The sequence below is a fragment of the Heterocephalus glaber genome, unplaced genomic scaffold (assembly GCF_053883595.1).
Source record: "Heterocephalus glaber isolate CG9 unplaced genomic scaffold, H.glaber_assembly_v1.0 deba00001195, whole genome shotgun sequence".
Taxonomy (NCBI): Eukaryota; Metazoa; Chordata; class Mammalia; order Rodentia; family Bathyergidae; genus Heterocephalus; species Heterocephalus glaber.
Window position 1 is genome coordinate 384,602 of NW_028258212.1, and position 20,649 is coordinate 405,250.

General features: G+C 56.8%; 1 protein-coding gene across 2 annotated transcripts; it reads left to right on the forward strand.

Moving 5' to 3' along the window:
* Positions 1-7,578: 7,578 nt before the first annotated feature.
* Cxcl12 (C-X-C motif chemokine ligand 12) lies at positions 7,579-20,206 on the forward strand. 2 transcript variants are annotated; one of them, XM_004874108.3, is made up of 4 exons: positions 7,579-7,831; positions 11,105-11,222; positions 13,259-13,345; positions 17,582-20,206. In XM_004874108.3, exons 1-4 carry the CDS (start codon positions 7,771-7,773, stop codon positions 17,595-17,597), a joined length of 282 nt encoding a protein of 93 aa, XP_004874165.1. In that variant the 5' UTR covers positions 7,579-7,770; the 3' UTR covers positions 17,598-20,206. The 2 variants fall into 2 exon arrangements, with proteins under 2 accessions (XP_004874165.1, XP_004874164.1); XM_004874107.4 differs by having other exon boundaries at positions 7,665-7,831; positions 15,624-20,206.
* Positions 20,207-20,649: the final 443 nt, after the last annotated feature.

The following is a 20,649-nucleotide window of genomic DNA, read 5'->3' on the forward strand; positions in this document are numbered from 1 at the left end:
AGCTGTGCCCCGTTCGCTCCTTGTGACCTCCATCCTGCCTGTGGGTGAGCTTCACCACTGCAACAAACAGTGTAAGAGGAGAAAGGGCTCACGGTATCAGCCCAGGTTCCCTTGGCCCTTGCTTTGGGCTGGTGGCTCCATCCATCATGTGAGCCGTAGGGTGGAGGAGGCCTGTTTGCCCTGTGGTGGAGGAGGGGCTGGGTCCCAATGTCCCCTCAAGGCTGTGTCCCCAGTGATAATCTCCTACTCTAGGCCCCCTCCCACAGGCTCTTCCACCTTCTGTAGCACCATGGGCTAGTGCCCAATCCTCTGGTATGGGGACCGCTGGAGACACTGTGGACCTTCCTATGGTACCCGTGGAAGGTCAGGTCTGGGTGGGGTGGGGTGGAAGCAAGGATGCTGCCTCCCTGAGATGGCAGGCCCTGAGTGCCCAGGAGGTGCAGGGCTGGGCAGGAAGTCCTGGTGTGGCACAGGGGGTACTGGGATTGAAGAAGTGGCATCTATGGCTTGGCGTGGACCTGTCACTCAGCACAAGGAGACACACAGTCTAGCAGGAGGGTCGGAGCCAGGGCCATGCTGCCACCAGGCTGGGCACAGTGCTAATCCCCCCTCCCTGAGTGACCTGCTGTACCCCAATGCACCCCAAATCTGCAGCCTCACAAGCCAAAGGTTTCCATCCTCAGAACCAGGAGTGAGGGGGATTCTGGTGGCCAGGACACCCTTGCCTGTCATCCCCTGAGCTGAACCAGCATTCATGCACAGCTGCTGTGGTCCTGCGGGTCCTGACACTATCCAGGCAGGTGGTGGGGGAGGACCCTGGGTGTGCTGGTGTCACCTCAGGGCATGGGCCGTGTCTCTCCCAGGCCCAGGTGGGGAGCAGGTGTGGGCTGCCCCAGGGCTCCCCATCCGTTCTCTGCCTTTCCCTTATCTGCCAGAGAAACACATCTTCCATCTGGCAACCTGGGCGCCAGAGGTCAAACTGGCGCAGAAGAAGCATTTCCTCCTGGATAAACAAGTTCCTCTGCTCTTCCTCCCCATCATCCAGTAATAGAATGGGTCCAGCTGTACATGGGCTGGGCTCCTTCTGGCCTCAGATGCACTCGGGGCCAGCAGGGTGAGCGGGGCCTGAACACTTGGCCTAGCCAGGCAGAGGGAGAGGAGGGTCTGATCCCTCTTGTAGCAAGGAGGGGAGTGCAGGCCACCCTGCCTCACCCACCTGGAGTTGGAGGCTGTAACCAGTGACACGGGGGACACAGATGTTCTCGAACCTTTCAGAGGCTGACTCTGCAACTGCCTGAAAGCTGGCACAGCGCCCTGACCCTGAGAGCCAGGGTGCAGCCCGCCTATGTGAGGACTGGGACCTGCCCGGCACAGGGCCGAAATGTGGGTGTGAGAAGAGAGCCACCTTAAGAAGCAGCTCAGCCTTGGGCCAGGGATTTGGCTCAGTGGTCTTGCCACCTGCTGCGCAAGCACAAGGACCCAAGTTCAATCCCCGGTACCAAAAAATAAAAAATAAAAAAAAAAGACTAGAAGCAGCTCAGCCCGAGGTCCCTGGGAAAGGATGGCCCATCCTCCACTTCAAGACAGCCAGGGCTGTTGACCACAAGGTGGCACATGGGACAAGGACTGGCTGCAGAGAATTCTGGAGCCAGTAACAGCAGAGAAGCACACTGTCAGGGTCACAGAGGAGGCCAGTCTGACAATGGTCCACGAGGGCAGGGACGACCATCACTCCGTCCACAGTCCCCCCGTCTGCTGAGACCCTCTGGTGTGCTTTTCTTGGCACTCCCTGGCAGGTACCTTCCTTCTCCTGAGTTAAGGGTGCTCAGGGCCTCACTTCCTGCTCCAAACCTCAACTCCGGTTGACTGGGAGACAGAATTATACCCACACTGACCCGCTGAGAAGCCGCAGAAGTAAATACTGCCCAGGGTCAGAGCCACTCCTGGAATCCCAGAGCTGCTGGGAGCTGCCAAGCAGGGTAATAGATCATGGAACTGCCTCTGTTTACAGCCGGGTAATGCCTTTTATGACTGCCTCTCGGTCCTGAATACTTGCTTTATTGCCTCTGTAGGGAGACTTTTCCATTTGGTAAAAATCATCAGATGGTTTCAGTCATGTTAACAACTGCTCATTAAATGCAGAGGAGTAAACAGAGAAATAAGGGCTCATTTCTTTCCTAGCTTTTCCTTTTTCCTTTTTCTTTTTCTTTCTTTTTTTTTTTTTTTGTAATTTATGGAGGAAACTCAGGGATGGGCACTGAGGGAACTGTGCTCAGCCTTGCTCTACTCAGCTCACCCCTGGGTGGGTGTCCCCAGGAGCCCTCTGGCCCTCCAGAGATGGCTGTGCCTTCGGCAGGAGAGAGGTGAACGCTCCATCCCCTTCAAGGAAAGGCTTGCTGTGTGAGGCCTGGCACTTGGCTCTCTTCCTCTGTGGCCCTCCAGGAAACAGCTGGGTTAGAGCACTTGGAACAAGAGAGTGTGGAGTTGTTGAGGGGGAAACAGCCAGTTGGGTAGGAGGGTACTGATGGCTGGGGTGGATAGCTGAATAGAGGGATGGGTAGGTGGGTTGTTGGGTGGATGACGGTGAATAGATGGATAGAGGGATGGGTGGGTGAAGAGGTGAGTAGAAGGGACGGACGGTAGGTGGATGCGTGGACTCGTGGGTGGTAGTAGATGGAAGGATGGGGGGATGTTGGATTTGTAGATGGATGGGTAGAGAGATGGATGTAAGGACATTGGTGAATAGATGAACGAAGAGATGGGTAGATGGACAATGATGGGTGGATCTATGGACAGAAGTGGATAGGCGGATGGGTGGGTGGAGAGACAGATGGATGGGCAGTTGGGTGGAATGTGCTGGAAGTCCTCCCACCTGGGCCCATGTCCCACTTCGCCTCCCCTGGGACAGGCTGTTAGAGGGCTCCACCTTGGGCTTGACCTTGGATGCCTCTCCCCTGACAACTCCATGTGTGGCCTGGCCCAGTGCACCTGTGCACTAAGACCCCCGCGCCCTGCCACAGGCCCACGGGAGGAGAAAAGTGTGAGGTCCTCCTCCTGAACAGGGAGGGCCAACAGGGCTGGAATCCCCGCTTCTCTGACAGTGGGGGTCAGCTGTGTAGGCAGCAGGCCCAGGCCCTTTCCACAGCCCACAGCTTTTCCCGCTCCACAGATCCCCTGACCCAGCCATGATATGCTGGAGTGGTGCCCTTGCCTGGGGTTCGCTCCCCTTCCCGTAGCGGCTCGTGCCACCTAAGACAGAAAGAAGATTCATCGGTAGCTCACCTAGCTCTGTGGGGCCGGGTGGTGGAGGCCTGACTCCGGCCTGAGTCGAGGTCAGGGCAATTTCTGGACGGAAAGGGTGGAAGCAGGTGCTGTTTAAACTGTTCTGGCAGAAAGGGAGCAAAGAAAGGTCACCCCTCAGGGCTTTAACGCACTGCTTTCGAGTGTCTCTGTCCTCACAAAACCCAAGCTGTCCCTTCAGTGAGGAAGTGGGAGACCACAGACCCTGCCTGCCAGCCCCTCCTCACATGTCTTTGAGCCGAGGCCCGAGACCCCACAGGGGCTCCCTGAAACAGGGTTGCCAGACTCATTATGGGAAGCCCAGGAAGCTTGACTTTCAGAAGAGCAATGGGTCCTTCTTTCTAGCATGGGTAAACCCTGTGAAATACACTAATGCTAAGAAACAGTGTTGATCTGAACTTGAAATTTACCTGAGTGTCCTGAATTCTGCATGGCAAACCTCCTGCCATCCTTCACCAGGAGCACCTCTTTCAGAGCAGACCTAAGCCCAGCTCTGCCATAACAGCTATGGGGCAGGTCCACATCCCCAGTGCAGTTAGCACAGCAGCCATCCCATGGGGCAGACATGCGGAGGAGGAAGCAGGAGGTGCCCGGCACTGAGCTCCTCATGTATCAGCATTGTGCCCATGCCCAGACTGCCACTGTCACTCAAGACAGCCACAGCAGGAGCACACAGTACCCCCTTCACAGGGGACGCAGTCCAAGACCCCATGTATGCTATGGTTTCTCCATCTGATAATGGAGGCAGTTAAGAAACTCACGGGTAGGTAGCTCATACTCTGTGGATACACCAGGCAAAGGGGTGACTTATGTCCCTGGTTCCACAGAGTGGACAATGAGAGATGCCATCACTAATCAGAAGACCTGCACACAATTTTAAAATGGACATGTTTTTCAAGAATTTTCCATTTTCAGAGTCCCACTGAGCACAAATAACCGAAACTGAAGAAAGTGAGGCCTAGATAAAAGGCAGCTGCTGTGCTCTGACTTTAGACCCTGCAGTGGGGCCCCAGCCATTGGTCTAGTCCTCCCCAAGGCAGGGGTAATGGAGACGGGACACAGCTCGGACTGGAATAGGACAAAGCCAGACCTGCCTTCCTACACTGACTCTGGACACGGTACAGACAGAGCGGATGGGCACTCGGAGCTGGCAGGGCTGTCTCAGACCCCAGACAGTCCTGGCCTGTGGTCTGGTTCTCCCTAGAACATCAACCCTGGCCTCTGGTATGGAGGCAGCCCAAGAAAGCTCCCCATGTCTAGCCAGGGAGGCAGCTCTGGACAGGGCCAGCTTAGACTGCCCCTGGTTTGCAAGCTACATGTGGCCTCTCGGTGGGGACCAACTCAACCTCCCTAGGGTCCTTCCCGCAGGGTGGCCTGCAGTTGTTGGAACAGCTCCTGGGGTCAGTTTAGGGTCCAGTCAAGAAAAACACGGCCAAGCCCTGGCCCTAAGTAACAGACTCCAGAGGTCTCTGGATGCCTGTCACAGAACATACACAGATGTATGTCCCCAAGCACGGTCCCATGACCTGCTGGCCGTGCAGGATTCAGACACTTGTCCCAGACCGATGGTCCAGGATCTAGATACTGGTGGCAGACATGGGCCTGTGTCCCAGCCATGCTGCCAAGCCTCTCAGCTATGCTGAGCCATGGGTGCCTGGTCTTCAGAGCTGCAGTGAGGACTCACTCTGTGAGCTTGACCTGAGTGAGAACCAAGTGACAAACACAGAGGAGGAGCCAAAGCGCTGAGTGACAGCACCACTCATAGTACTACTCCACCATGCTCGGTGACAGCAGCAAGCCCCGGGTCTGGCCTTTCTCACTGGGATCCTGGTCTCATCTGGGGCACTACTCCTGCACCCAGCACTGAGCTCACAGGTATGCGGAAGGAAGCAGAGAGAAAAGGAGCACAAGTCCCCATCTCTGGAGCCCCACTGTCCTGTGAGGGAACTTCTGGAGCAGCACCCTCCAGGGGGCAAGGGCACCAGGAACCTCCATGCCCCACACCCTTCCCAGGACCCCTGCAGTCCTGGCACAGAGCTCTGGCTTCAGGGAAGCCAGGCTACACTGGCTACACTGTTCTTATTTCTTTACCATTTTGAGGTCTGATCATTTATTTATAAAAAGACAGGAGTAGGGGTAGGAAAGCATCTGACAACATGAAATCCTTCTTATTCAGACAGCTTTCCCAACCTCAGGGTTTCCATATCTTTGTCAGGATTCTTGCTGCATCATCAAGGCCTAGACTAGTGCATGGATGTTGGTGCAAACTGACTTGCTGTTTAAAACTTGAAGCACATGTGTAAAAAGATGAAATGGATCCTGAGTCACATCTGGAATGCCAGATGAAGGTTCTAGTCATACTTTTTCTTATTGCTTTATAAAATAAAGATATAAATCTATATTTTAAAAGATAGCACTTTCAGAAAGAGTACCAGCTAAATTCACCTTGCCGGTTACACCTGCTCAAGTCGGATGTGGGGGCCATCCCAGACCTCCAGCTGTGTCCCCACAAGCCCAGCACTGACCCCGAGGGAGGGGCGTGAACGCTCGGGGTGCTTCTGCCTCTGGCTCAGCTCCACGCTACCTGTCCCAACAGGAGCTCTGCCTGACTGGAGTTCCCAATTCCCCGTGCTGCTAGACGCCTCCAGAGAAGTGAAGGGCTCACCATGGGGAAATCGAGGCGGAATGGATTGGAGATGGCACATCAGCGAAGGCTGGAGTACAGGGTGCTGGGCTCTGCTCCCTGGAGTCTGGGAGGGGGGTGCTTTCCGGGCTGAGCACAGAGCTGGTGAAAAAGGCAGATGCGGATTGCTCGCCGTTCCACCAGCCCCCCGCATGCACAGGGCTGTAACTGCAGTTTCCCCGCTAACCCTCACCTCTCCAAACCCTCCCCTACCCCTCCCTCTCCCCTGTCCCCACCTGCACTAAGGACCCATGTGACCTACATCCGACCTGTTCTCCCAGGATACAGACTCCAGGAGAGCAGAGTTTTGCTCCTTTTTCTTACACTTTTCACACTAAGCCCACGTCTAGCACACAGTAGGTGCTCAGCGAATATTTTAATGATCTGCTGGGGGGAAGCGTGGCACCCTGGCCCCATACTTTGATATCCTGGGTCCCCCTGAGCTGCGGGAGACCCTGCCCACCAGGTTTGGTGGCCAAAACAAAGCGTAAAGAGACTCTGGCTTGTGCTTTCAGACTTTGGGAGCTGCAGCACGCCCAGGCGTGGGGAGTCTGGCGAGTCCCCGCAGTGCAGCGTGGGGCGGTCCAGCCCAGCCAGGGGTCCTCATCGCGAGCTGGCGGGAGGCGCGGCCGCCAGAGGGCGCCGGAGAACGGCATTGCGCGGGACTGGACCTCCACAGCGGGTGCTGGTCTTTCCCGCGGGGAACCACGCGGGTGGGACTCCGTCTCAGGCCCTGGGCACCAACTGCCGGTGGCCCGGGTGAATGGGTGAATGAGCAAGTGAATGAATGCGTCCAGGCTCACCCCACATCTGCCCGGGGCCCACTGTGGTTTGGGGAGACTCGCGGAAGACACTGTTCCCGCCCCCGGCGGCCGGACCCCAGCCTCTCTCACCCCGCCCCGGGTCCCCAGGTGGAGCGCGAGTCCCTGCCAGCCGCCCCGGCGCAGACCTGGACGCCGGCATGCCGGGGACAGCGCTGTCCCTTCGCGCCCAGGGAGGAGCACGGCACCTTGGTCAGGGGAGCGCTCCCGCCAGGCGGAGTCCTCTGGGCTGGGACCTCCGGGTGGCTCGTTGGGCTGGTGCACCCTTGTGTCCCGGTTAGAGACCGTGTGCAGCCTCCATGCAGGACTGACCGTGTGCGGGGCAGGACAGGGAGGAGCCGGGGTTCCACCAGGCCCCAGCCCCTGTGCCGGAGCGGACCGTGACAGCCCCGCGCACCCGGCGGGCCCCACACAGAGGCGCGAGGGTTGAGGATCCACTGGCCGGATGATGCCCGTTTCCTGCAGCAGCGGCTCGAGCCGGCTGGAGTGGGGACACCGAGGCTCTTTAGTAGGGCCTTGGCTGAGGTCGGAGTCGCTGTGTCCGGGAAGCCAAGACGCCCTAGGTCGAGCTCCAGGGCACCCTGGCCCCGCTCGCAGCAGGGCGCTCTGGGCCCTCTCGAGTCGCTCGTCTGTGCTGGGTCCTCACCAAGTCCCCACCGTCCAGAGTCCGTACCTCGCAGCCTCGCCCGCGGCCCGGTCTCCCCACCCACGCTGGGCGCACGGACCCGAGGGATGCCCTGCCTCCTGGGCCCCACGGGGAGAGGGGGCGGGGCGGGGACGTTAGAGCCCTGGGCCGGGGGTCCGCCCCGCCTTGCCCCCGCCCCCGCCCCGCCCCGCCCCGCCCCGCGGCCTCTGCTAAAGCACTCGGCGCGCAGAGGCTGGAGCGCTCTCCTCCGCCCTCGCCGCCGTCTGTCCATCCGTCCGTCCATCTGTCCGTCCACCCGCCGGTCCCCAGCCGCCCGCGCCATGGACGCCAAGGTCGTCGCCGTGCTGGCCCTCGTGCTGGCCGCTCTCTGCCTCGGAGACGGTGAGTGCTCTACTGCCGGTGCGCCCCGGCCCGGGGGGACCCGGTCAGCCACTTGGCAGCCGCTCTCCAGGCTCTGCGCCCCGCATGGAGCGGCCGTGGCCGGCGGGCTGCAGTGGGGCCGGAAAGGGCGCTAGTCTGGAGTGTGGCGGTCCAGGAGCTGCAGGCCAAGGCCTCCCCGCTGGTACCTCTTGGTCTCCGCGGCGGCAAGGGCTCGGAGGCCTCCTGCTCAGGGCGCGGGAGGCGCACCCAGGGAGCGGAGGGGGCGCTTTGCGCCTGGTCCAGCCTAAGCAGTGCTGGCCGTGGACGGGAGACGGTGCGGTGCGGTATGGTGCGCGAGTTTCCAAGCAGAGCGAGTTCTCTCCTTCGCGGGCTAGGGGGGCCGGCGGGCGTGCAACAGCTGTCCCACTTGCTCCCTTGCCCTGCCCGCCGCGCTTCTGCACAGCTCGGTGGCGCGAAGCGACGCGGACTCGAAGCGCCCATTCACTGCCAACTTCCCTCTCCCCGGGTCCCCATTGTCAGGCCCAGAGGCCGAGGTCCCTGAGGGCCCCTCTCCTGCCCTCAAACACACCTGCAGGCCTGTGCTTTCGTGCCGGGCCAGGATTCTCAGCAGAGTTCAATCGCCAAGGCCTTGGGCCACTGGGAACTGCGGTGTCCTTTTTCACTGGGAAAGGGCTCTGCTTTCTTTTTTTCCTTTTTGACGCTGCGAGAAAACTCGCTGTGCTGTTACAGGACACCGCTGCTGCAAACCAAAATAAAAGGTTGCTTCTGAACCCACAAAACAAAAACAGTGTAGGGCCAGCCGAGCGCTTCCTTGGCCAAGGAGTTTCCTGCAGTGGCTGAGGGACACTGAGTGCTCTCCTGCAGCTGTGGTCCCACAGCATTGCTCCAAGGATCCTAAGCTGGGTTCCTGCCTGAAAACCCTACACCTGTGTGAGTGTGGGTTGGTGCCCTCTGCTGGGCCTGGCAAGGGAGACGGTGCCACCCGTGGCTGCCCACCTGGGACATGCGCTCCAGCAGGCACCCCAGAACCCTTCTTGGCACTGAGACTGCAAGAGGCTCATGTGCCCTGACCAGGCCACCAGGATAGGCTCCAGCTGGAGGTTAATGATTGTGTGACCTGGGGAGGGTGCAGTCTCTCCTGCACCTCTGCAGAGCCCATGCTGCCCTCTTCCTGGGTACTGCAAGGAGACAGCAGTATGCAGCCCACCTGGGGGAGGCTCAGAGGAAGTGGGGTGAGGGATCTGAGCCCTGGCAGGGGAGTCGCCCCCTCAGCAGCCTAAGCAGGTCCTTTCCTACATGAAGGTCTAGGACGAATTTCCTTTTTCTTTACCTCCTGCACAGGTGTCCTCTGTGCCACTCAGCTGCAAGAGAGGTCTCTCCAGGGCCCCTGTGGTCTTCCTGGGTCCAGCAACAGGATCTGGGCACCCTGGACACCCCACTAAGCCTTCCTGGGCCCACTCCCACCTGCATGCCATCAGGACTCCTGTCCTCTGTACGGAGCCAGCTGCTCTGAAAAATGCTCTGGGAGCCAAACTCACTGGGTCCCAAATCCGGGCAACAGGGGAGCCCCAACCGACTCTTGCCTTACTCAGAAATCGCTGGAAAAGTTAGTAAAGTGCACAGAAAGCTGGAGGAAAGGAGGGAGTGCACACAGCACTGGGCTCCCTCTGGGAACACCTAGAGTCTCTGTTACTTTAAAGACCTGTTGAAACCCCCCTTGCTGTGGGCTGGGGTCCTGGGAGCAGGAATAAGAATTGCCTTTGAAGGAAATGGATAATCCCAGGGGGCAGGGGGAGGAGAGAAAGAAAGCCTGTGTTTTGAGCTCCTAAAGGCTCTGATTTCTGGCCTGATCTCCAATGCTGGTTAGAATGGCTGGATTACTGGGGACTGGGAGAGAGCAGCCCCAGCCACCAGGGTGCCACTGCAGCACTGCAACTGGCCCATGTTCCTCTTGCTAGTCCTGCCTGGCCATGGCTATAGCTCTCCTGCCCCCATCCAGGATCAAGGGCAATTCAGGGAACTGAGGCACGGCCCTGAGAGGGAGCCTTTGGCTGCGGGGTTACCCAGGCTGCTGAGTCCTTGTTCTGGACTGCTTCCCCTGGTGATTGCTGCTGGGGCAGTACTGAGGTCCAGGTGGGGCTGTGCAGCTGCTGGAAGCACCCCATAATGATTTTCTGCCCCTCGATGCCAGGCTCTCCTATGGCGACTGGGAGTCCTGGGTCGCTCCTGGTCTGGGCGGTGGGGTGTGACTCTCTCAAAACTTGGTGGCTAAATATGTATCCTCGGGCACTGAATGTGGCCTGCAGAGAAAATGCAACTGCCTCCCAAGCCCCTCCCTAGATCCACTGCAGGTGTGGGACTGGGAAAGCCCAGGAAGGCTGGAAGTGGTATATGAAAACAAGTCTCCAGGCCTCAATATTCTCATTCTAGCTCCAGTGACAGGATCCACAGAATCAAATACTTTGGGGTATTAAGTAAGGCTTGCACAAAATCTGCACAGAGAAATTCAAAAAACAAAATAAAACCCCAGAACTCTCAGCCCCCCAGGGCTTGCAATTTTAGACTTAAAGGGTGAGTCTTAAAGGGATGAAGGAGCCCCTTGCTAATCTACACTAATGAGTGTCAATTATGGCATTTTACAAATTGTGGAATTGGCAAACAGAGATGGTAATAGGATCCAGGGGACCACAGCACCCCATCCCCCAGCACCCCAAGCCACTTTGGAGTTCACAGCAGGAAGGCTGCAGAGAAGGTGCCCTGCTCCTCTGGTCTCCTGGTGGGAGCTCCTGGGACTCCTTTGTGGTTTCCAGGCTTGAGGTGAAGGTGAGGTGGGGGTTTAGGGTGGGGGAGGGCAGCGTCCCAGAGCTGAGGCTCCTGGCAGAAGAGAGGGAGCCTCCTGCCTCCTCCTTCCTGTCCCCTCCATGGTACAGGGGTCTCACAGAGGCTTTGCAGGAGTTTATTTTGCAAAGAAAACCTGGGAGCCTCAGGGCCTTGGACAGAAACCCTTCCCTCCTGTCATTCCTGCCTTTGTCTGCAGACACCTGGGAAGCCGGCTTTCATTCTAACATTCTCACCTCTAGGGTGGGTCCGGCACCTCCAGGTCCTTGTGCCCAACTCAAACTCACAGAGCTGCCCCTGGAGCTGTCCTAGTAAGATGCATCTGTGACATTAGTCCATCCCCTGGTCCTGCCATCCTACCACCCCACACCTCACCGGGACCCCCAGTGCAGACTGGCAGGGTGACACATGGCCTCACCCCCTGATCTCTTCTAGGGAAACCTGTCAGCCTGAGCTACAGATGTCCCTGCCGCTTCTTTGAGAGCCACGTGGCCAGAGCCAATGTCAAGCACCTCAAAATCCTCAACACTCCGAACTGCGCCCTTCAGATTGTGTGAGTATCGAGCTGTGCCCAGCGGACTGTGCTATCTCGGGACGCAGTGGAGAAGGGGCAGAGCCTTGGCTGCAGCCGAGAACCTGGCCCTGCTGGTGGCAGCTGCCATTGCCATGAGGATCCAGAGTGTGCCCCGGAAATGAGTGTCGAAAGCCTCCTGCTGGGTTTACAGTGGTCCTGGTCCCTGTAGACCCAGCACAGCTGGCTGCCCCTAGGCCAAAGACACCATGAGCTTCATTCACCGGGGCTCTGGCTGAATCCCTGTGCTGGCCACAGCTGTATCTGCCCTGTCACCTCGGGGTCCAAACCTGTTCCTTTCTCGTTGCCAGAGAGCACACATTCAATTCACTTGAAGTCATCTTTTGCCGTTTGGTGAAGGCTCACACCTTGCAGCTCACTTTAACCGTACAGTTATGCTTGCTCTCACGTGCAGCTTAATGAGTTTTTGCTTTTGCTTGGTGTTGAGGGCAGCTGCCAATGTTTTATTTTACTCATTTGGAAAACAAGAAAAGCCCAGATCACACAAGCACAAAGGACGGGACGGAGATCTTGCCTGCATGCACAGGGTGGGGCAGAGGCAGGGAGAGGGGACTCCAAGGCACTCCCTGGGATGCTGCCAGGAGCCCTGAGGGGAGGGCCAGCACTTTAGGAGGGTCCTTGTATCAAAAGTCCTAGAGCTAAAAATGGGGTGAGGGTACAGGGTGAAGAAAGTCTGCCCCTTCCCAGGACTTTTCTACCCTTTCACCTTTTTGAGGTCTGGATTTTTCCTCATTCCTTTTACCCTCTGCACTTTGAATGTTTGTCATTTACAGTATGTCATGGGGCCCTAGAAAATGGTGTGTTTTTTTTCCTGATACTGGGAATTGAACCCAGAGCCTTCTCACTGAGCTACATCCCAGCCCCTTTTTAAATTTTCACTTATCGACAGGGTCTCACTAAGTCCCTGAGTTGCCCAGGCTAGGCTTGAACTTGTTATCCTCCTGCCTCAGCCCACTAGAGGCTACGATGGGATGGCTGTTTGTGCGGCACATCCAGGAAGACACTCTGTCTGCTGGGAAGGGTGTTTGGAAAGTGCTGTGTGTAGCCAGTGTGGACCTACTGTGCAGCGCAGATGTGCCTGCTCACTTCCTGGGGTCCATCCTGAAGTTGGGAGGGGCCAGTACAGATCTCAGAACTGGGCGAACCCTAAATCAAACACACAGCTATGCCCAGATCTGTACCCCACGCGCCTGCACATGGTCCTTGGAGCCAGCAGTTACCCAAGGACTCTCCTAGCTGTGCCCAGGCCACTGCACTGGGGCTCAGCTGGCCTCGAGGCTCTGCCAGTCTGGGCAGGGAGTCCTGGCTATCTGGGGGGCACCGCACCTGGGAAAGTCTCCCCCTTTCCCCCTTCACCAGCCACTGTCCCTGAGCTGTCCCTCCCCTCCTGGCTCTGTCCCTCCCCAGAGCAGCTCGTCAGTCCCTCTAGACTCACCCTCTAGTTCGCCCTGCGTGCTGCCAAAGTGCCCCATTAAGATAAGGCCAGTGCTTTGTCTCCAGGGCCCCCCACCTGAAGCCCCCACCCTTTGCCCTTATATCCCCTGTTTGTCCTGACCCACCAGTGGGCTCCCACTTGGCCTTCCCTTCTGCTTTTTCTGGGTTGTTTTGTTTGGTACCGGGGATTGAACTAGGGAACTTGTGCCTGCGAGGCAGGCAATGGAACCACTGAGCTAAATCCCCAGACCCAAAAATACTTATGTCTTGGAATCTTTTTTTTTTTTTCCGGTACCGGGGATTGAACTTGGGACCTTGTGCTTACGAGGCAGGCAGTGGCACCACTGAGCTAAATCCCCGGCCCTCCCTTCTGCTTTTTCACTTGCCAACTCCTACTGAGCCTTCGAAGGCTTACTCAAGTGTTTCCAGGCTGCCTGCTCCCTGGCTGGAGTTAGTGCGTCTTGGCCCTGTCTGTGGGCCGGAGCACACCACAGACCTGGCTTGCATCCCCCCAGCTCACCCTGAGTCCCTCTAGAACCCAGGCATCCTCTGTGTTTCTGCAGCGCCAGGCTGAAGAGCAACAACAGGCAGGTGTGCATCGACCCGAAGCTGAAGTGGATCCAGGAGTACCTGGAGAAGGCTTTAAACAAGTAAGCGTGCGTGGTGGCTGAGGCGGACTGTCCACTGGCCCCGCCGGGAAGGCTGACTCCAGGGATGGAGGGCGGAGCTGGGAGGAGGCCCGCCAGGCTGCTGGGTTACCAGCTGCAGACTCCGCACGCACGCACAGCCACGGCACCCACCGTATTCAGCCTGCATCCACCGTGCCCGACCCCGCACCTAGGAGCCTTTGTGCCTGGGGTTTTCTGAGCCGGGCAGCCCCTCGTGATCATCAGCCTCACCTTCATCCTCATGATCATATCTTAAACCAACGATAACTTCGAGACCTGTACTTGGCTCCTTTCCTTCTCGGGGGAGTATCCCTCCCCACCCTGGGGCCTCAGGGGAAAGCAGCTTCTTCACAGGGAGCTCTAGAAAGTGTCCTTAATGGTGGTGGGGGCTCTTGCTGGGCGTCCTTCCAGGTGACCTCTGTGTGACCATGAACCCACAGGGCTGGGCCACCACTGCCCTTAGCCCTCTCCGGGTCAGGGATCTGAGTGATGGGTCTGGGCTCCGTCAGAAGCTGCTATCCCAGGGCTGTGCCCCAGGCCTTGGCCTTCCTTCCTCCCTGCTCCAGCAGCATGCTTCTGACTTCTGCCTCTCCTCTAGCCTGTCTGAGCCACCCTCCCTCTGCTCCAGCCTTCCCACAGGGTCCTCTGTGAGACCCCCTCGGGCCTCCTCCAGAATGGAGCCAGCCCCTCCTGGAGGAGGTATGATCACTCTGTACTTTCCCACAAGACTGCAGAAATTTAATAAATGCAGCTTTCGGAGGAGTCAGGTTTCCTGGTTCTCCGAAGCCCGAGCATCCGTGGGGCTCTGCAGACTGGGCCTTCTGAAATCAGAAGCACAGGATGCACAGCAGACCGCATCCTGCCCCAGCCCACCGGAAGCCACATGGGCTCTCAGGCTCCAATCAGAAACATGGGCAGAGGGAACCTCCATGCATAAATGCAATTCACAGATGGCCCTGGTGGTATTTGTAACTTTGGCAAGGCATTTTTATATATATTTTTGTGCACATTTTTTTTTACATTTTGTTTCTTTAGACTACAAGTGTACTGCAGAATACATTTGTAGTGAAACAATTCATACATTTGAAGTGGAGCCATATGAATGTCAGTAGCACCCTTTCCTTAGACTCTAAAGCTACTGGCAGTAGGTACAGAAATATATGACATAGAAATGTGATCAATCGCAGCTTCTGAATGTTAGCCGCAGTATTTTTTCACTTGTATTAAATTGTATCATGTGACATGATATACACTAGCAATAAAACGCTACCGTTCTCCTGGTATAAACTCCTACTGAACATGGGGATTGATTTATTTATCAGTGCTTAGAGCCGAACACAGACTTTTCTGGAGATTGTGAGTCAAGCAGCCCGCTGGTCAGGTGCGTGGACCCTGCAAGGGGGTCCACGCCGAGTGACAGCCCACAGGCCCTTCTCAGGTACAGATTAAATCTGCAGCTCAAGTTTTCGAATCTGTCTTTTTTAATCCAATGGAAATAGAAGGCCAGTTTTCTGACAAATAATATTTGACTCACTAATCGGTCTTCCTCCCTCCTCCTCCTTGGTCCTCCTAACAAACTCATGTAATCCTGAGACTCGATCCCAGTAATATCAAGCTTCCCATTGTCCCACGTAAAACTCCCATGACTACCAGCTAGGGTTAATGTTGGGCTTTCCCGGGAACAGGTGGCCTTACCCATAAATCATTAAACACCATTCGCCTCGAGTTGCCCTAATGACAGTCACGAGCCAGTTGCCCTCATGGAACTCCGCTAACCAGTGCTGTCCCTCGCTCCAGACAACCTTGGTGGTACCCGGAGAGGGCATAATGTGTCGGGCTGCCTTCCTCCTCCCTCCGCCGGATGGCGTCTGCACCCCAGGCCTCTACCCCCTAGAGTATTACTGCATTGAAAACACAGAGAACGTTTAAGAGAAAAGCAGAAAGGGCTCAGCTCTGAGTAGAAAAGGGAGGAGGCCTGGTAAGAGCAGATGGGTGGATGGAGACCAGGCCACCCCGTGTGGGTTCCCATCCCCAGAGGATCTCAGGGTAGAGGGAGCCAGGGTGGGCTTGGCTAAGGGGCTCCTGGCCCTAGACGGTGTCCACCGCTCGTCTGTGTGGGGAAGGCCTGGCTGGTCCAGAGCCTCCAGGCCCTTTGCTGAGGCTGAGGACGCAGCAACCTATGGCCACCCTGGGTGTATGCAGACTGAGGAAGCTCCCGTGTGTTTCAACGCAATTAATGGTTCTACTGATTCTATCTAAGGGGGCGCAGAGAAGAAAAAGTGGGGAAAAAAGAAAAGATAGGAAAAAAGAAGCGACAGAAGAAGAGAAAGGCTGCCCAGAAAAGAAAAAACTAGTTATCTGCCACCTGGATGGACCACAGTGCTCCCTGCTCACTCACTCTCGGCGCTTTATAAACCCGCTGTCCCTGGCTTGGTGACTGCACGCCCGGCCGCACTCCACCGCCATTTCTGTGCTCCTTGAGGCCCTGCTGGCTCGAGTAATGAAGACAGTAGTTGTTCAGAGACTGAGTGCTCAGGACCCTCCTAGATGACAGGGCCCTCCTAGCCCGGGCCACACAGTGCTATGCACTGGGTTCCTTGTGCCCACGGGGGCCCAGGGTGCCACCTGGCCAGAGCCTACAGCCCACCAGCCCAGAGAGGTACCTCGTGCCTCTGTCTGTTGCCCCAGCTGCACTGTCCTTGTGGCCTTCTCAGGACAGGCCATGGCCCACTTGCCCCTGAGGCCTGGCCCCCCTACCCTGCCTCTCTGGGCCCCTGCTCCCCACTGGGCTGGGCAGAGGCCTTGGCTGCAAAGTTTGGGGGTTGTGCGGTGGCGTGGGGAGCACAGGGCAGAGATGTAGACATAGATGTTTTCCAGGGAGCCTTTTCTTTGCGTGTTATCTCCGGAGTCGTGGAATGGGTCCCCACCTCAGGGACAGATGTGTGTGGAGCCCTGTGCCTGCAGCTTCAGGGAGTCCCCTCCCCATGCTGGGAAGGGCTCCAGGACAGTCAGTCCCCACCCGAGGGAAACATCTGCCTGCACGGCACTGAGTCTGCTTTAGTTCTAGAACGTTCCTCCCCTGCCACCGGCTGATGTCTGAAGGTTTGGCCAAATCTCATTTGGATGGTTGGATGGGCCTGTGGGAGGCGGCAAGACCAAAGTCATGAAAATGGACACCTCAATTCTTTAACCCTTGTCCACTTCCACCAGTACCTGGCCCCACCCACCAGGGGTCCTGCTTCCGTTAACTCACGTGGGACCCTCCTGGGCCCCTGGGGGCTGGGTCCCTAGGCCTGAATGAGCTCCCTGCGGGTCTAGCATGCAGAACACACAGCTGTCCACTTCTGTCCGGGACACCATAACAGCAAGGCCCCTGTGTGGCCACTACCCCTACTGCCGGGTCAGCCTTCCCAGCACTGTCACTCTTGGCTGTTCTGGGGACAGCAGGCCCTCACCTCTGGGTACATAGATGCCTGCCCTGCCCCCTCCCCACCCTAGGCATCTTTCTGCAGAACCCAGCCATTCCCCTCCGGGGACCTCTCAGGGAAGCCCTGCTCTTACTGTGCCCTCCAGTGCCACCCTACCTGGGGAGCTGCTGCAGGGCAGGAACAAGTGGGTTCCCTTAGCCTCTCCATTTTGGGAGAGGCTTATGAAGTCCCCCAGGGCCATAACCAGAGGCTGAAGACCTTCACCTCCAAAGAGCAGAAGACTGCCTGGATCCTGCAGGGGGGAGACTAGAAGTCCAGTCACAGCCAGGTGAGGGGTATGGGCCACTGTGTGCCATCTGCCCTGAGCCTCCCAGGAGATCCCTGGCCACCTCTGGCTCCTGGAGGCCTCTGTAGCGGCTTGGCATCAGCCAAGAGATCCCAAGGATGGAAGTGGGGCTGATGGAAGTCAGAAGTGCCTCTTCTCTACACCTCAAGTCTGCAGTTCCCTGGGGTCCATCCTGGCTGGAATGGACTTGTGGCCTCAGCGTGAGGCCGTGGGCACCCTGTCCTGTGTCCATGTGCCCTGCCTTGTGCCGCTAGGCATCTGTCTGCTGTCCTGCCATTTCCAGTCCTCCCTATCCCGCTTTGGCTTGCTTGTCCTCCCTGCCTCCTGCCCACCTGGCCCCACAGGGAGACGGGTGTCCAGTCTGTGAGTGATGCTGGGCTGTGGCTTCTGTGTGCCCCAGGCCTTGGAACCCCCTTAATGGTGTCCCCTCTGTTCTGTTAACAGGAGGTTCAAGATGTGAGAGGCGGTGAGACGCCTGCGAACCTTACAGGAGCCCAGGCCTGCAGTCAGTGCTAGGGAGGGGCCGGTGCCCTGCTCTCAGGCAGGGCCGGACACAAGGCCAAGGGCTTCCTTTGCACAGCTCCCCTTCCCTCGCCATTAATTATGTAGCAGAACTCGTGGTGTTTATTTCTCATTTAGTTTGATTAGCCAGTGTTACCGTGGCTTGAGCTAAGGCCATTATGTTATCTGCTTTATTATAATATCTTTTCTGTATCCTAGGCGAGGTGGGAGGCTTCCCTTGTCCCAGAGGGACCAGGTGTGCCTCCTCCCCCAGAGAGTGAACAGCAGGGCTCCCCCAGGCTGAGCAGGCCAGGCCAGGGCAGAGACCCCTTTCCTGCTGCTCCCTCTACCCATTGCTGCGCTCCTCATTCTGTGTCTCACCCATCCATCGTCCTGTGTCTCACCCATCCATCGTCCTGTGTCTCAAGATTGTCTCCATCATGCTGGAAAGGACGCTCTTCAGACAAAAGCTTTCATTCTGACTTGGCACCAACGGGGAAGCAAGAGTACCCATGAAACACTGTACGCACCTGCCTCGTCTGGAGCACTGTCACCTTCTACTTCTGTGTCTGCTCACGGCCAGTGTCCTCCCTGCCTGTGACCCCTGTCTTGGTGCACACACTTCCCCCTCCTGGTGTGCAAAGGCTGAGCATGGGAAGATGCTCTCAGGCCTCTTCGAGGCTCCCAGTGTGAGCTGCAGCCAACTGGAGCAGCCTCAGTGTCCCCATGGGACCAGCAAATGGAGCCCGAGGGAATGCAGGCCACAGCAGCACTGACCCCAGCACTGCTGACCCAAGATGCTGCTGCAGCTGCTGCTGTCTGGACTGCAGAGTTCTGGCTCAGCATTGTTTGGGGAGTCACAAGAATTTTCCACCTTTGTATTATTATTTTCAGGACACAACCCGTAACAATCAATCCCAGAGTGAAGACTCCTCCCCTGTTAATATCTGACCTCACCCCCAGCAGGGCTGTCTTTCCTTACACCCAGGGTCCAGTGTCCAGCAAAGCAGGCATTCTTCCAGGAAAGGGTTAGAAGTCCCTGGATTCGAAGTATTGCCCTCTGACCCCGAGCAACCTGTATGTGAGGCTCCTTAACACTGCGGGCTTGCAGGGCTTCTGTCTCCTTTCCCTGCAGTCATCTCCCCAGGCCTAATGGAGACACCAGTGAGTATCATTAAATGAAGAAGAGGCCGAAAGGAAGAGCAATCCTGAGTCAGGGTATTTGCGATTTTATCATTTGTTGTCAGTAATACCGCTCAGGCCTCACCATAAATTGATGCTTCAGAGCAGAATGCAAATCCACCCACCAAAAGTTTCCTCTAACTTCAACAATTGAAATTCTCAAACCAGCCAAGTTAAATTGGATAAAAAAGGGGTCAGGGGAGATTTATTAGATCCCAGCATTACAACTAATTTCAAAACCGCCTTTTGAAATTGACCCAAAACTACAGTACTTCTAAGTTATCCATAGAACGACCAAACTTGTGGATGGCCACTTTCCAGGTAATCCAAGGTGTTTAAACCCCTCTGAACATTCAGAGCCTCTTCCCTTGGAACCCAAGGCCCAGGACCATCCAGTCAAACCTCCTGCTCCCAGGAGCAAGCTGAGCTCTATATAACTGCAGTGAAGCAGTCACCTCTGTGTCTCCTCCCCAGGCAGGGGAGCAGGGGCACATTTGTGTGACAATTCTCCCCAGAGGATTTGCCCCTGCATGGAGACTGACTGGCTGAGGCAAATCCGCATTTCAATAGTCTATTTGCAAAGGAAAAGTGTCCCCACCCTAATCCCTTTGCTTTAGAGTCAAGTGCACCAGGGAGCTGTGACTGGGGACACGGCTGCCCCCACATTCCCTGGCCTCTGTGACCCATGCTTCTCAGCTGCCAGCCTTTGCACCAGATGGGAAGGGGCTGGGGCCATGAGTGTGTTGTGTGTAGGTGTCCGGATCTTTGCCTTGTGTCTTTTGCACCATTGTCTGTCCTCCTCTGCCAGCCACTGAGACACCAGAGAGGGTGTATCCACCCTGGGAGAGGAAGGAAGCTCAGCCCTGAAGAGCACAGGTAGTCTGTGTGTCCAGGTCCAGAGACCTGAGCCCCCTCCCGAAGGACCCCATCTGCCCCTCCACGGTGATTCTTGTCTCTGCATTTTCACCTGTTAGGGGCTTCAGATGTGGGAACTGACACCTTTCCCGGGGTTGGGCCCCTGATTCCTTAAGCAGTTTCCCTGATCATTCTGAAGAAAGCCCATCCCAGAAATGTTCCCCCAAATCTCCAGATCCCCCAGGCTGGCCATGGCGCTGCTGGGTCTCGGTTTGTAGCCTCATTGGGCTCTTGGTGGCTGAGCAGGGCTGGGCTCCGTGTTCAATGTAACAAATACTGTATCTGTGTTGTCAGTCACACCTCCCGATAATGTGAAGCCGGTCCAGGAGAAGGCGTCCCTTGCAAATGTGTGCTTTAAAAACTAAGTAACAAGTCTTTGAGAAGCAGCAATTTCTACTTTGAAGTCATATCAGTTCGAAAGATGTCTGTGCACTTAACATTTTCCTAATAAAAATCTGTATTCTGATGGAACCTCGGGTCTGAAATAAATGTGGCAGTTTTCCAGCCTCAGTTTGCCCCTCCAAGCCAAGCCCCCGGCTGCTGTGATCATGTCACAGGGGCTGGCAGACATCAGAAGGATGAGTGCCACAGCAATTAATTCAGTAGGGCCACCTGGGAAGAATGGGGATCGGCACCCTAAACTGGGCTCCGGGGTTACACCAGATGAGCTGGTAGGCCGGGCTGTGGTTGGGAGGATCTTACCTCAGGTCTACTTCTGCAGGCCACTGGCACCAGGGAACAGGGCCGCTTGGGGTGACCAGAGCCCATCTGAGGCCCTCTCATCACCAGGCTCTGTTCTACAGTTTGAGGAAGTTGGGCAGAAGTGGGGCGAGAGCAGCCAGAGAAGCACTGTGGAGTTGGTTGGACAATGGCCCCCAGTTTTAAAGGAACCCTGCTCAGATGGCTCAGAGCCC